This window comes from Amphibalanus amphitrite, unplaced genomic scaffold, assembly GCF_019059575.1.
Source record: "Amphibalanus amphitrite isolate SeventyFive unplaced genomic scaffold, NRLGWU_Aamphi_draft 000267F_arrow, whole genome shotgun sequence".
NCBI classification, from domain to species: domain Eukaryota; kingdom Metazoa; phylum Arthropoda; class Thecostraca; order Balanomorpha; family Balanidae; genus Amphibalanus; species Amphibalanus amphitrite.
The window spans coordinates 173829-189239 of NW_024881762.1; the positions used below are offsets into that span (position 1 = coordinate 173829).

Sequence of the window (15411 nt, forward strand, 5' to 3'; positions counted from 1 at the left end):
CTGTTCACGTTATATGAGGTGAGTACTCTGTTGAATATGTGCTGTTGAGGAACCTGAAACCTATTTACAAGAAATGATGATGTTGCATGTGTTTTTCGTGTGCGTCATATATGTCTATCACTATTCCTTCATGTTTTGACGCGAAACTTCTATATGGAAACAAGTTTTTCTTACATATTTTGCTTCCATATGAGGCATACTTCGCGCAGAGCTAGACGAAAGCGCCACACATTCATTTGTGCGTACTAAATGCTCTGAATGAAAGTGAAAGTTATTATTTGTTTTGTAAATTAGGTTGATGTTATAGGCGGATTTGAATAAATTTGAATAGGTTAGGCGTCCCGCTTCAGACATCATTTGTATACCAGCTAACCGATGTATCACCAACAGTCCCGTGGTCGGGGCAGAGGCCGAGGCTTTCGAGGGGCTCAAAGGGGGCAGGGCGTGAACAATCAGGTAGGTTAGCTGCGTAAGTCGTCCGCAATGGAAGTGCTTTCCTGTTTTAATTGATAAGGGAAAGTTCACAATTTTTGTTATGGTAGTAAAGTAAATCTATAAAGCTAAAGCCTAACCTACCTACATTATGCGGAACCATTCAGGAAACTGCATGCTTAGCCCACCCAGTGCATTTGCTATCGGCTGAACTGGATCTGTGTACCAATTTCCCTCAAAACCAGACAAGACTCAGCCCACGAACATAATAATTGCCGGAGGATCATGCATTTTGTAGCTTGGGCATGATTCTAAAGTTGAAAGGAGTGTTTATGATAAATTGAAATATCAATATAATTTGATATTGATATGCCTATTACCTAGTTGTGGCATTTTATTGGCATTGCCATGTGTATATTATCATATTTATTGCTTTTTCAATGTTAAATGTATTATTCATTCATATAGGATGACTCATGATTAATTGTCATGTTAGTGCTTGCTAGTTGCTGGAATAGACTACAGGGTCTGGTGTAAGTTTTGCCTTCTCAAAAAAGATGTGTTCTCTAAATTTATACGTAAGAGGCAACAATTCCTTTTAGCATCCAGCATATTCGCCACAAGCAGGGAGTTACGCACAAACAACTACAAGCTTGGCAGCCAACAACTGCTGACAGCCAGGTTGTGTGGCACAGATGGCTTGATTTTCGACGATGCCTGTTTGAGCTGTAGCCGCAAGGCGCTTAGGCTGGCCGCCTACTTCTGTTTGTCCAGGTCCTGCTGGATGATAGCCCAACATTACTCAATGAGGATTAGGTTCGGATGGTAGCCGGCTAACATCTATTTCCTTCAGAAGTCTGGCATGTTTGATTCACACCACTGCTGGGCCCTGGCAGAGCGATGAGGTAGCACAGCGTCCTGAATGAAAATCCATGTCGACCTTCCATCGACCACGCGTCGACTTAGAAATGAAACGTTGGAGGCTTTTGTAGGTAATGAGCCTCAGAGATCTCTTCCAATAGCGTCTCATGGTCCTGTCTGAAGGTGGAGTAGCCCTTGCGTGTAAGCCGCTTGGCGAATTTTGTCGCCAACTGGCCCCTCTTCCTGGCCATCTTTTTCAATGCGATTTCATTCACGGTCGAAATGGTGGACGAACGCCCAAACTGGAACGATCACCAACGCTGCCATCAACCGTATGCTTGTCCCACCAACGCCGAATTGTGCAGGCAGATGTCCCAACTGAGCAGCTGAATGGCATGCCATGCCATTTCGGTCTGGAGGATGCCGACTGTCTGGTTCCGCTCCTATAGAAACTTCAGACCTTCATTTTTCGACGCGGCCGTTCGGGTGAACAATTTGTGCGAAACTGGCCGTAGCTTTGTGATCCGTGACCCGACGTCCGTTCGCGACCTCACGTCCCTCTGCCAAGGACCGTGCAATGCAGAACCGTTATACCAAAGGGGTAGAAACGATTAGGGACCGGAAAGTGTTGTCATAGGTAGAGGACAAAACTTTTGCCGGACCCTGTAGGATTGTAAATGTGATGACAGTGATGGCATTCTTGAAGGTAGTTTTGGTGTAGTGTATGCGTATCATTTCTGTTACGGTGCATCCCCGCATTAACATTCTACACTGCCTTATTCACAGGGTCGCAGTGGTTTTGGCGTCAATGGTGGCCGAGTAACTGTAGCACCGCACCAGGCCTATCTACCTGCCGGGCCCCATCCGTACAACGCTGCCTGGCTGGATCAGGTCACTGACGCCTGGAACAACGGAGGTGCGTCCAGCCGAAGATGTCACATAGGCAGTGATTCTATCTATCTATCAATTCCAATCTCAATCTCTTTTCACAGCAGCCTTTGTGCAGAGGATGTCTCACATTGTTACACCTGATTGATGGGTGGTGGCATTGATCTTTATGTGGTAGCAGCAAACAAGTTGTTTGATGATAGAGTAGACTTCCCTTTGAGATTGAATTCGACCCTCACCAGTCACCCTGACCGTCCCGCACCCTGACCTACCCGCCCGGTGAGCAGGCGCTGGCCCGAGTCCGACCCTCACCCTGACCTACCCGACCCACTCTAACCTACCCGCCCGGTGAGCAGGCGCCGACTCGGACCTGCCGGTGGTGCTGTGGGACGCCTTCGGCAGCACCTCCAAGCCGTACCACCGCCTGCTAGACCTGGTCATCTTCAGCCCCGACTACAACAAGAACCGGCCGGACGGCCTGACTGCCACTGGTGGGTACGGAGGCCCGCGACCGGACCAGCAGACTGGTCTGGCACTCTCAGCGTCCAGCCAACTGACACTACTGGGGTGGGGTAGCAGACTCTCGTTTTGCGCCAGTGAATGGCTTAACACAATTAATTAAGAGTGGAGTGTTCACTTTTGCATTGAATTTATGTATGGTAGATCTACCGATTTGGTGATTTACTCTCTCAGTTTGCACCTGTTTAGTACGGCTCAGGCTGTGTGGGATGGTGATTGTCTCATTGTTTGGGATGCTCTTCCTGCCCTGTTGCAGTGCTGCGCGAGTTTCGAGCGTGGTTGGAGCAAGAGTATGACTGCGTTCACAATGTGCCGCACTCAATGCTCCACGACGGAATCCGGACATTGGCCTTTCAGGTGAGCTCGATACTAGCCTTACATCCCTTTACTCTCTCCGGCGGGTAGCCTGTGATTGGTTGGGGAGACTTTAGCTGTCTGTCTGCACTGCCAAAACGTCCTGTGTACACACTGTTGTTTCGCCAACGGGATGCAGTGGTGCTCCCAGTTGTAATTCTATCCCCACCTCACTCTCCCTCCGTGTACGCCGCTGGCCATGAAATATCGTAGCGTAACTGCTGCCCTGATGAGCTTTGACCGCCTCCTGACCGCTACCCTCACCACTGTCCTGACTGCAGCTCTTCAAACCATCTCTGACCGCCCCTCCCCCCCCCCCACTGACCGCTCCCCTGACCGCTGTGAAAAGAAGTCGAGTTCTATTGCTGCCCTGAGTCTGACCACTGTCCCTACCGCTGCCCCGACCGCTACCCCGACCTCTCCTGTAACCTTCTCCTGACCACTGCTCTCTGACCGACAGGCGATGAGCGGCCAGGAGTGCACGTACATCAGTGACGCCATCGTGGAGCTGTGCGACCTCAACGGGTCGGCACTCATGTTTGTCGACGAGGTGCACCGGGTGCTGCAGTCCAAGGACTACAAGAAGGTACGAACCGGACGGCGCGGCCGATCGGCCCGCTCGGAGCGGCGCGCTATCGCCAGGAGCGACCGGCAGCCGGACGAGCCACTTCCCGTTTCACGATAGTGCCCGCTGATTTTGCTGAATGTAGTAACACTTCGGTAGTGAAAAGAAGTCGAATCCTCATAAAGCCAAATGGATTGTTATTGCTTAGTCACGTAGAGGTCTGATATTCATCACATAGGCGGCGGAACGATTTGAGACAAGGGGGGGCACCATGGCTCAAGGAGCCAAACCTAGGGTACCCCCAAATCCTGTTTTCTCATCGGATTTAGGCCACTTATTTTTCGTCACAGCCCTGACACGATGATTTTTTTTATTTTTTTTTTACTAAACGAAAATGGCAGTTCACCCCCGTATGCAGGGGTGTACCTAATTTTATATCTCTTTGTGGGGGCATATGCACCCACAATCCTGAATTATGCCCCCACAATGATGAAAAAGCACCCACAAGTCTTTTACAAGGCTGCAAGCGTCCTTTCGAGAGCACGGTGCCCTTCGCATGCTCTAACGGCGTCCTCCTGACCGTCTCGCGTTCATGTACCGGGGTTACATGAGCAAGTAAATGCGTATCAGGAACGGATTTTCCTATTCGCTCACCATTGTAGTCCGTTTGTAATGCGTATTAACTCTGCTCATGTAACCCCGAGCATGGATAGCGTTTTTAATCATCACTCGGCGCCCTTCTGGGAGAATGGCGCACTTTTGACAGCACCGCGCCATTCTCATGGTCTAACGGCGCCCTCCTGACCGTCTCGCGTCCTTAGGTCTCTGTTCGCCGTGCATCCCTCGACTATTCGGCGCCCTTCTGGCCTCTCAGCGCCCCTGAACCACATATAGCGTTTTCAATCACTCGGCACCCTTTTACGAGAATGGCGCCCTTTTCATGATCTCAAGGCGCCCTCGTAACCATCTGGCGCCCCCACGTCCCCACCAACGTAGCACTACTGACTGTGCGGTGCCCTTCTGGCCTCTTAGCGCCCCTAGACCACATAGCGTTTTCAATCACTCGGCGCCCTCCTAAGAGAATGGCGCCCTTTTCATCGTCTCACGGCGCCCTCGTAAGTCGTAACCGTCTGGCGCCTCCACATTTGGTGCCCCTCCTACTGGATGGCGCCTCTCTACATATTTTTACGTCCTTCCGGTCAGTTTCCACTTTTAAGCGTGTATTTGCTTAGTCAGACACGTCACTTGAAGCGCCATTCGGCTAGCAATGTTATCAAATTCGGTGTTAATTTAGGCTCCCACATAAAGAATATCTATCGCGCCCCAAAACGGCCTGGCGCCGGGCGCCCCTACAGCTGGGCACCCACAATCATTTTAGGAAAATTACACCCCTGCCCGTATGTGTGGTTAACTTTAAGCTGATCCTCAAGTACCTATGTGTTTGTCTCTTCCTTATTGTCGTTTGATAAATTCCATTTATCCTACATGTATAATTCCCAAGAAGCCATCGCAGTACTAATCAGTGGCGAATCCCAGGGTGGAGGTCACATGTGTCATGACTTAGGGCCTGGGGTCACCACATGGCTGCCAGGAGCACCACAGGCCTGACAGCCGACAGGGGCACCACAGGCCCGCCAGGGGTGCCAAAGGCCTAGCAGGGGCACCACGGGCCTGTCAGTGGCACCACAGGCCTGTCAGGAGCACCATCGGCCTAGCAAAAGCACTACAGGTCTTCCAGGGGCACCACAGACCTGCCAGGGGCACCAGAGGCCTGTCAGGGACACTATCGGCTTCGCAGGGGAACCACCGGCTTTGCAAGGGCACCATGGGCCTGTCAAGGGCACCACAAGCCTGTCGTTGGCAATTTAGGATTGTCAGAGGCACCACAAACCTGTCAAGGGCACCTACGTTCTAACAGGGGCACCACAAACCTGCCAAGGCCCAGGGACACCACAGGCCTAGCAAGGACACCACAGGCCTGTCAGGGGCACCACGGGCCTGTCAGGGCCCATGGGCACCTAAGTCATGTCAGGGCCCACCGTAGGCTTGTCAGGGGGCAGGGTAGGTAGGTACCACAGTCTTTCTAGGGGCACCAGCGGCTTAGCAGGGGCACCAGTCATCACATGACTAACCAAAAATAAAGAAAAAAAAATGAAAATAGGGCACCACCAAAATTAAGTGGCCGAAATCCGTTGAGGTTTTAATTTTGGGCATAGGTAGGGGCACCACTTCGATTCATGAACCTCCCCTTTCCCGAATTTCCCGAGTTTTCCCGAATCCGCCCCTGGTACTAATACATCAAATTTAAGGGGGGGCACCTTGCTATTGGTGCCCCCCTTGCAGAATCCAAGGGGGGGGCACGGTGCCCCGGTGCCCCCCCCGTTCCGCCGCCCATTAGGCAATTGCTTGTAACCGACTATCCAAATCATCTCACATATGGTGCACATTGCACAAGGATCATTCCGCTGTTACAATGGTCCAGTACAGTGACCGCGTTCCGTAACCCCATGTTGACTCTGTGGCCTTGTACCCCGTGTTGACTCAGTGATTCTGCCCCGCGACCCCAGGCGTGTCAGCTGGCTACCCGTTTGAGGCTGCACGACCAGTTCGGTGTGGACGATTTCGTCACGCCTCTGGTGCTGCTCGACCGCGCCAACGTGGCCGAACAGTTCCTGGCCGACTCGTCTGGCCACCAAGCGGCGGCCGTCACTGCGCTCGATGACCTGCTGGAGCGCAGCCTGCCCGCCGCCGCCAGGTACGGGCAGGAGAGAGGGAGGGAGCCAGCCCGCCTGGGGCAGCCAGGTAACACGGTGACTGAGGGAGGGAGGGGGAGGGAGGGAGGGATGGAGACTCCCCGCCGTCACCGCGCTGGACGACCTGCTCGAGCGCAGCCTGCCCGCCGCCGCCAGGTATGACGGTACAACAGGGAAGGAGCCAGCCCGCCAGGAGCAGCCAGGTAGAGAGGTGATGTAGAGGTAGAGGTAGAGGTAGAGATGATGGAGGGGAAGAGAGGCGGCGGAAGGTGGGAGGGAGAGAGCCTGTCCGTCGAGTCCAATTACGGACAGGACTTGAACTTGGTGGGAGTTGGTTCAGGGTTCGGGGGGGGGGGGCTGGAAGGGAGTCCATTATGTCAACGATGGTCGGCAACTCACCCTTTTTATCATCTTCTCTGCCCTCGCCATCTTCCCACTCGATTCAGTCTCTCCATATTCTCCCCGGCTCCGCCGTCAGCGCGCTGGGGATGCCGACGTTCGCCAAGGACTCTGTGAACCAGAAGACCCTGAAGAAGCTGATCGAGCGCTGGTGCAAGCGGTTCAGCCTGGACGTGCGACAGGCGGCGCCGCGGACGGCCCTCTTCTCGGCCAAGGCCACCATGAACTACCTGTTCTACCGGCGCTTCAAGGAGGCCAGCATCAGTGAGTGGGGGGCGAAATTACCAGCTACTTTACTAATAAGTGGGGCTGGTTGGGGGAGGGGGTGAGGGTGAAGGGGACCTTGAGTAAGGCGGGCCGGTCACAGGAGTTATGTAAAGGGAAGGAGGTCGCGGGCGCCATAAGGCACAGGGGACACAGGGGACACCCGTCTGAGACACATAAGAGAGAGGGACGAGCCGGGGGTGTCTTTCACAATGATATGTCGCGAGGTTTCTGTCTGTCTTTCTCATGTGTTTGCTGTACTCGGAGCGGTGTGAACTGTCGGCTGGGCATGCACGCTGCAGGTTATATACAGCTGGTGGCACCCTTAGGTCCTTCCTGCTTACCTGCCCCTACTCCTGTCGTACTTGAAACTGCCGCTGACCTGCTGGTACTCCTTTTTCTGCTGTGCAGAGCCGGAGGACTGCGAGGATTTCCTAATTGAGATTCTGGCCGACTATCCGGAGTTGATCCAGGACGCCCTGGAGCGACTCAACAGGTTAGAGCAGGGGCTCGGCGGGCGAAGAAATGGGCTGAGGAGCTGCGCAGCAGCTGGGCTGACGGTCGGCTGTATGTAGATTTGGCTCTGCCGCTGAATATGTTTATGAGTGTATTATTTTGTTACTATTATGCGGGCATGGCGCCTGGGAACGCCGCATTGAATGGCACCGACGCTGTGTAATGTGCTGTGTTGTGTTGTGCAGGTCCGTTGTATTGTATTGTTTGACTGGCTGTGCCATGTTACAGGGAGGGCGCTATGATGACACTATATAACGTGGCCCTGACGCTGGGCGTCTCACATCGTGAGCTGCCCCTGGGCCTTCACGACCTGTTCTTCCGGCCACCGGAGTGAGTGGGTCGGGCGCACCGCGCCGATGAGCTGTATGGTATGTCCAGCAGCGGCTCTGGCCTTCCACAGCGGCTAGGCAGCGCGTGGGTGGTGGTTAAGGCTGTAAAGTCATTCGTTCTGCTGTGCTGTGCCAAAATTGCAGCTGAAATGCTGAACTCACTGTGATGGTAAAAAGGAGTGAGCTGCGACCACTCAGGCCGTCTTTTAAAATGCTGGAGAAGGACGACAGCAGAGTGACAGATTCTCAACAGAATCTCAATTAAGTGAGACGCATGGAAATAACTCTTGTGACAAATTGTGTCACACTCGACCTGCTTGAGAGCGTCATAAGACTGCACCTATTACGTAGAACACAATATCAGCTGTTCATAGAAACCGTTGGGAGGTCACACATCGTGTCACAGCACTTGACGTTGATGTCTACCGTGATGTGCGGCAAAAGAAGCGGTGAATTGAGCTTCGATCAGCCTGGGCCCGTTCCTCACCGTATAGCGACCATGAACCCCGCCGACATCCATCGGTGCTTGACCGTTCTAACCTCATTGACCTCCGTGTCCAACAGACGGCCGGACGAGGACTGGGCGTACCGACAGGGGCCGGCACCACGCGCCTCAGACTTCTACCGAATGCCGTCTCACGTGCGAGTCGAGCTGGTGGACCGGACCGGGCAGCTGCCCTCGGTGGTCCGCGAACTGCAGCTGGTGAGCAGCCGGGGGGAGGGGGCAGCTGCAGGCGGTGGGGAGCATTTGGTAGCGTGGGGCAGCTGCAGCGGCTGGGAGCAGCTTTGGACAGCTCCAGCTGGGAGCGGCTGCCAGCTGAATAGGGGCAGTTGCAGCTGGTGATCAGCTGGGGAGGGCAGCTGCAGTCATGGTGAGCAGCTTGGGGGCAGCTGCAACTGTTGAGAACAGTTGGGGAGAGGCAGCTGCAGATGGTGCGCAACTGAAGGGCGACGGCCGGCCAGCTGGTAAGCAGCTGAGATTCGGTAGCTGGTGAGTGATGAACATCGTCATCACTCACCAGCTGTCAAGGGAAGAGAGGCCAGCTGCTGGTGATGATGGGAAGCTGGTGGGCCCACATCAGTCAGATGCGTGCAGTCAGTTCGGTACACCTTCACCCCGCGATCAGCAGTGCAACTGTGCTCCGCGGCGGGGCCAATGTTGGAATTGTCGTTTTCGGTCCTGGTCCCGGAGAATAGAGAACCGGCCAGCTTTTCGAGCAACCACCAGGGAAATCATATTTTTGGGCTACGAAACGTAATCGCTGATAAAATTTGTTACTCTCAATGCTATTACTGTATATTTTAGGTGTAATAATAACACTTTTTATCACACATGCTGGAAAATTTTGAAGATTTCAAGTACTGGAGTATAATTTGTAAGGGAGAACAAAACCTTTGGGACCCGACTGGGACCAGCAAATGGTCTTATTTCCAACATTGGGCGGGGCCCGGCAGCCCTGATCCGCTTAGTCTGTAGGTACTGACAGCCTCCCCGTGCCGCCTGTCCCCAGTACTCGGGTCCGCTGGGCCTGGACGCCGAGTGGAAACCCATCTCCGTGCGGGACGTCAACGAAGTCTCGCTGCTGCAGGTAGGACCGAGGGCTGCTGGATTAATCAGAATGGTCAGCGGGTCCCTTAGCTCCCTCTCCCCAGCCGATTGTGTATGTCACTATACTGTGCATACATATAGTGGACGTGAGGAGGCGTGTCATTCGCGAACTCTGTAAATAATTGAGAATTTGAGACTCATCAATAGCGCATGGATTGCATCATCCAGCCCGGTGATAGCCTTCGAAGACCGCATTACTTCATGTTCTGTTCCCATACACTTCGGTTTTGAGGTAGTATCACTTGAATATTCAAGTCAATTATTTTACACCATCATCGCAATACGAGGTTACCAAGGCATGAGGAAAGTCGGCTGACTGATGATCGGTCGGCTCTGATATAGTGCTGCCATCTTTTGGCGACCTGTGGTGCTCAGTTTTCTGTCGTTGCCCCCAGGTGGCTACTGATCAGACCGTTTACGTGTTCGACCTCCAAGAGCTGAGCGGCTCCTCGAAGCAGATGGAGAGCCTGGGCACGGCGCTGCTCTGCGGAAACAACCTCAAACTCGGTGCGGAGCGGCTGGGATTATCCGTGGGCCCTTCCTCAGCACACGCTGCTCTATTCCTTTCACGGCCATCTTGGCGAATCGTACTAATCGTTCTGTTACTAGCATTTCTCAATTATTCAACCAATTTTTTAGCGGTACTGTAATTTTTATTAAGTGTAAGCTCCGCCGGAGTCAGAAATTCGTTGGATGGATGAAAATGGTATGTGTGACCACTGTTTGCAGGGTTCGACTTGGCGAGTGATTTTGACATGCTGGAGGCTTCAGTACCCTGTTTCGGCAAGGCCATCCTGAACCGGAAGAACATGATGGACGTCAAGGTGCTGGGCAGTCGCGTGGAGGCCGCCTTCCCGGACGTGTTCCCCTTCAAGGAAGGTAGGCTGGTGGTCCGGCCCACACTGAGTGTGGGCGCAGCCTGGGTCTCTATCAGTAGTGTGGGGTTATCTGCTAACTGCAGTATGGGGCTGTGATGCGGGGTAGCCGTCCCATGAGCCCTTCCCTTTACCGGCATCCCCCAGTTACCTTGTATATCTTCCATCGCCTAAACGAGAGACGCTGTGTGATGATCACGAGATCCCTTCCATGCTGCCTCTCTCACGGTCACGTGTCTTCCTCCAGCGCCGGCGGCGGCGGGCTCTCCGGCGGGCTCGTCGGCCGCCGCCGGACACAAGAAGCCCAAGGAGGCGGCCAAGGGGCTGAGCGAGCTGGTGCGCAAGTGTCTAGGCCGTCCGCTGGACAAGGGGGAGCAGTGCTCCAACTGGAAGCGGCGCCCGCTGCGGCCCACCCAGCTCCAGTACGCTGGTGAGTGGGGGACAGATAGGACAAATCCAGTACGCCGGGGAGTGGGGAATGGGGTCAGATCCAGTACGCCGGTGAGTCGCCTGCGGACCGCCCGCACCGGGAATCGGACCCGACCATGGGACAAGGTGGGGCTGGTGGGTGCGATGTATCACGCCGCTACCGACCGTACTGTAATATTGGAGTTTTCAGTAGCTGTTATCTAGCAGATGAGCCGGTGATTTTGCTAGCCGCATTATGCGCCGTCTATTGTGTATGTAGGTACACAGTCGGGTATCTCCTCACTTCCCCGTTGATCTCTCCCCCGGTTGACCGCTCGTCCTCCCCCCCCCCCCTCTCCCCCTGCCGCAGCGACGGACGCCTTCTGTCTGGTGGCCCTGTATGAGGAGCTCCGCTGGCGCCTGGAGCTGCACCACACCACGCCGCACGAGGTGGTGCGCTGCATCGTCACCAACACCAACGCCGCACCAAAGGCGGCCGCCAAAGCCAAACAGAAGAAACCGACCGCGCCGGCGCCGCGGGTCAGTCGGCCGGCGGAGCGGTCTGACATTAGTTTGGCAATAACATGATCATAGTAGCGCTTTGGAATAGTAGTCTGGAAATTAGTGCTGTTGTCAGTGGTCACCTCAATATCGTTTATTTGATGACCCAAACAATAATTTGTTTAATTGTCCAGTATATGCTACATTAAGACTAGTCGGCAGTGAGTTACAAGATGTGAGTTGCATCCACAGGCGTCCTGGCCGTTCAGTGACCTGCCCTGTCCTGACCTGTAACTTGTCGGCCGGCAGGGTCAAGAGGAGCTGCCCAACGCGCCGCCGCCCAACTCGCGGGCCATCCGTCCGGACGCGTTCCGCGCCGTCTGCGACACCATGGTGCAGGGCCTCGGCAAGAAGCTGCGCAGCATTGGAGCCGACGTGGCCATTCTAGGTCAGTAGTGCCGGACCAGCAACAACCAGGCTGGATATCATGTCCGCTTTTGCAGCTGTCTTGGATATCAGACAGGGACAACCATTCCGTTCATAATCTGTGTGTTAACTTAATTCATTTTCTCTTCGGTAAGGGCGGGGAGGAGGGCGAATTCAGGCTTTCCGAAAGATTTACAGTCTATGCCAGAGTTATTTCGCGGTCAACGGGATTAAAGAATTGGGCTCGTCCGGGATTTGAACCCGGGACCTCTCGCACCCGAAGCGAGAATCATACCCCTAGACCAACGAGCCGATGTGGAGGGTCGAGATTTGATTGTTTCGGCCGCGACGGCGTGCTTGTTTTTTTTTCCTCAAGTGCTTGCGTCATTGTTCTTGCGAAAGGCTTGATTGTGTAACTGACGACGGACGCCTCACTGGCCTGCTTTTGCCCGCCTGGTAGACGGGCAAAAGCACCTATGCTTGCCCGGCATAGGTGATATGACTCAGTTAATGCTGCTCCTTCTGCACTCTGAGTTAAAAGCCACAAATCAGCTATTTTCAACGGAGCCGCGTGCGCTATGCCTGTTACGTATTTATGTTGTTTCCCTTTGCCCGTGTTGAACCTGCGGTTTCATTATTACTTGAGGCTGCTCCTGTCATTTCATCCGGTGCACCTTAATCCTGGAGTCCCACCACCCCAAAAGTGACCTCCACCGTCATGGTTTTCAGGTCCCAGCTGCCGCCGATCCAATGAAGACATTTCGTCTCCGCTGTCCCCGTAGAACGGGTATAGATAGATCCGACTGGCTTCTGTCCCGTAGAACGGCGATTCTGACTGACAACTCTCCCGTAGAACTGCGATTCTGACTACTCTCCCGTAGATCAGCTATCCGACTGATGACGTCTTCCGTAGAACGGCGATTCTGACTTTCCCGTAGATCAGCTATCCGACTGATGTCTTCTTCCGTAGAACGGCTCCTCCTGACTCCCCTCTCCTGCCCCCAGAGAACGGTGACGACCACGACCAGTGCGTGGCGCTGTCCCGCCGCGAGAACCGCGTGATCCTGACGCGCGGCCGGCAGCTGCACCGGCGCATGGCCGGTATGGTGTCCACGGGCCTCTGTTACCGCGTGGACGCCGAAAAGGCGGCCGATCAGCTGGAGGAGGTGGTGCGACACTTCCGTATCGACGTGGCGCCCGACGACGTCTTCAAACGGTGCCAGGTGAGCGGCACCAGCCCGCGGGTGACCAGCCGGGGACCGTCAGGGCTTCTCCATGTAATGAATGGCAACTGTTTATCGAGACGGCTGGTTTCTAGTCGTGTATTTACTGGTTTGGCGGCGCTAAGTCGATAATCGGCACAAAGCAGCTATTATTTTCAACACAGCATACTTTGCTACGTGCTTATTTTGTTTCGCTGTGCTCTTTCTTTCGCCTTATTTCAAGTTTCAGCCGTCATTTGCCTGTGCCGTAGGTCGTGAACTGGAATGATGTGGCCGTACTCAGTGCCCACTGCCCAGGGCGTCATACGTTGTACTGTGTTCTCCAGCACTGCAACCGAGTACTGGCGGTTACCCATTGACGTCATATACTGTGCTGTGTCCCCAGTACTGCAACTGCGCGGACTACTGGCAGTTAACCAATGACGTCATATACTGTGCTGTGTCCCCCAGTGCATACTGTAACTGCGCCGACTTCTGGCAGTTACCCAATGACGTCATATACTGTGCTGTGTCCCCAGTACTGTAACTGCGGCGATTACTGGCGGGTGCCCAGTGACGTCATATACTGTGCTGTGTCCCCAGTACTGCAACTGCGCCGACTACTGGCGAGTGCCCACCGGCGTGATGCGCCGTCTCCGGGACCGACTGGCAGGCGGTGGCGGCCGCGGCGCCGACTTCTGTCCTCTGGAGGGGCAGGGCACTGCTCAGGTGGACCTCAACTCGGGACTTGTGAGGTGAGCAGGGACGTTCAACTCTGGACTATGTATAGTACGATGAGCAGGCCGGACGTTAAACACAGGACTAGTGCGGTGAGCAGGGACGCTCAACACGGGAGTAATGCGGTGAGCGGGGACGTTCAATACGGGACTACACCTACAGTGCGGTGAGCAGGGACGTTCAACACGGGACTAGTGCGGTGAGAAGGGACGTTCAACACCAACAAGGTACGGTGAGCAGGTGGTCAGTCACGCTGACGCGGATCGGAAAGCCGCTGCGTACTTGTGTGAGCCTTGCCTGTCAATCTCCGACCACAGATGACCCTATCTAATCAGAGCCGCTGACGGCTCGCCTGCTGACTTCCCGCCCGTCTCGTCCCCCAGGCACACGTCTGTTTACGTGGCGGCGGCCGGGCTACACAGCAGCACCCTGGACGGTACCGACACGTTCTACGTGTGCCAGGTGTGCGGGCATGTGTACTGGGCCGGCTCACACCACGGCAAGTATGTGGCTAACCTGGGCGGCATCATCGCCGGCGGCGGCGGTGGCGACGGAGCGCACGTGAGTCCTCTAGCCTGGCGGGAGGGGGGGGGGCACGTGAGTCCTCAAAACGGCGAGGGGGGTCACGTGAGTCCTCAGACCGGCGGGGAGTAGCTGGGTAGGGAAGTGAGGCAGGTATTCTGTATCCTCTGACTTTGTAGTTTGTGCCTCAAGTCTGTCCGGTCGATTGTTACGGCTAAGTCACCCTGAAGAAAAGGTATTCAGTGCTGAGTGCTGATACTTGTCCCGTGGCTCGAGGTTGCAATGCCTCAATGCTGGTGCTCCGGTGACCTGCTGCAGCGCTCCCGACTTTGTGTCTCCGCCGCCCCTGACACCCTTTCCTCGTCTCCAGGGCGGTGCGTGGGGCGGCGCGCCGGCGCCCCGACCGCGCTCCCCGCCCAGGGTAATGTACGAGTCGGACTCGGAAGACGACTGGTACTACTAGACCGCGCCGCCAGCCGCCAGCGCCGGCATTTATCCTGCAGCGCCGCGCTTGTTGTGTTGTTAGCTGTTCGCTGCGGTGCGAACTATGTGCAGTCGGCGATGGACGCTCCTGCTGACCTGGTGTGCTGGCGTTCAACGGAGGTCAGACCTATCCTAGCCGAGCGGCCGGCGCTGCGCTGATGCTACCAGCGCCGTTAGGTCTGACCTACCCTAGCCGATCGGCCGGCGCTGCGATATTGCTGCCAGTGCTGTCAGTTCAGACCTATCCTAGCCGAGCGGCCGGTGCTGCGACATTGCTGCCAGTGCTGTCAGTTCAGACCTATCCTAGCCGACCGCGGCGCAACCTGTGCTATGCTGTTGCCTGTTGACTGCCTACAAAGTAATCTATTGTGCGGACGGGGGCCGGGCTGATCGCGGTGTGTTATTGGCCGGCCGCGGCCGCCGCTGGAGTGTTCGGCCGGCGGGTACTGACCGCCGGGAGAGGACGGGCGCGCCGCTCTATCAGCGGCGCCGCAGTGATACGGCAATGTACAAACGGGCGAGGACCGCCGGCACGGGGTGTCTGTACAGGGAGCGGGCCGCGTGTCTGATGAATGGACGAGCCGCGCCCGAACGCCCGACGATTGAGCGCGGCGCAGAGGCTTCCGGCGACCGCGACGCCGCTGACGCGATTTACTAGTGACGATTTGCTTATTTTGAAAATGAGACTAAGATGTTACTCACTGGTAAACCTTGTCGGGACAGAGTTAAAATAAACATTTAAACGAGCAATTTGTATAAATATCAGT

General features: G+C 55.1%; 1 protein-coding gene and 1 non-coding gene across 2 annotated transcripts; one reads left to right on the forward strand and one right to left on the reverse strand.

Moving 5' to 3' along the window:
- The first annotated feature begins 461 nt into the window (after positions 1-461).
- LOC122386912 (exonuclease mut-7 homolog) lies at positions 462-15391 on the forward strand. Its single transcript, XM_043376641.1, has 20 exons — positions 462-469; positions 2080-2209; positions 2538-2672; positions 2957-3057; positions 3515-3640; positions 6187-6374; positions 6851-7035; positions 7447-7531; positions 7780-7881; positions 8445-8583; positions 9392-9469; positions 9885-9996; positions 10219-10368; positions 10612-10794; positions 11143-11312; positions 11583-11721; positions 12705-12922; positions 13505-13656; positions 14023-14200; positions 14532-15391. The coding sequence occupies exons 4-20, from the start codon at positions 3022-3024 to the stop codon at positions 14622-14624; spliced, it is 2334 nt and encodes a 777-aa protein (XP_043232576.1). The 5' UTR covers positions 462-469; positions 2080-2209; positions 2538-2672; positions 2957-3021; the 3' UTR covers positions 14625-15391.
- On the reverse strand, positions 11940-12011 carry Trnap-cgg. Its single transcript has one exon. It is a non-coding gene; the product is annotated as a tRNA-Pro (tRNA).
- Positions 15392-15411: the final 20 nt, after the last annotated feature.

Bases quoted from the DNA above. Each gene is read 5' to 3' on its own strand.
- LOC122386912 (XM_043376641.1), top strand. From the start codon at position 3,022: ATGCTCCACGACGGAATCCGGACATTGGCCTTTCAG. The intron at 7,532-7,779 runs GTTAGAGCAGGG...GCCATGTTACAG, and splicing joins GCCCTGGAGCGACTCAACAG to GGAGGGCGCTATGATGACAC. The intron at 10,795-11,142 runs GTGAGTGGGGGA...CCCCTGCCGCAG, and splicing joins CACCCAGCTCCAGTACGCTG to CGACGGACGCCTTCTGTCTG.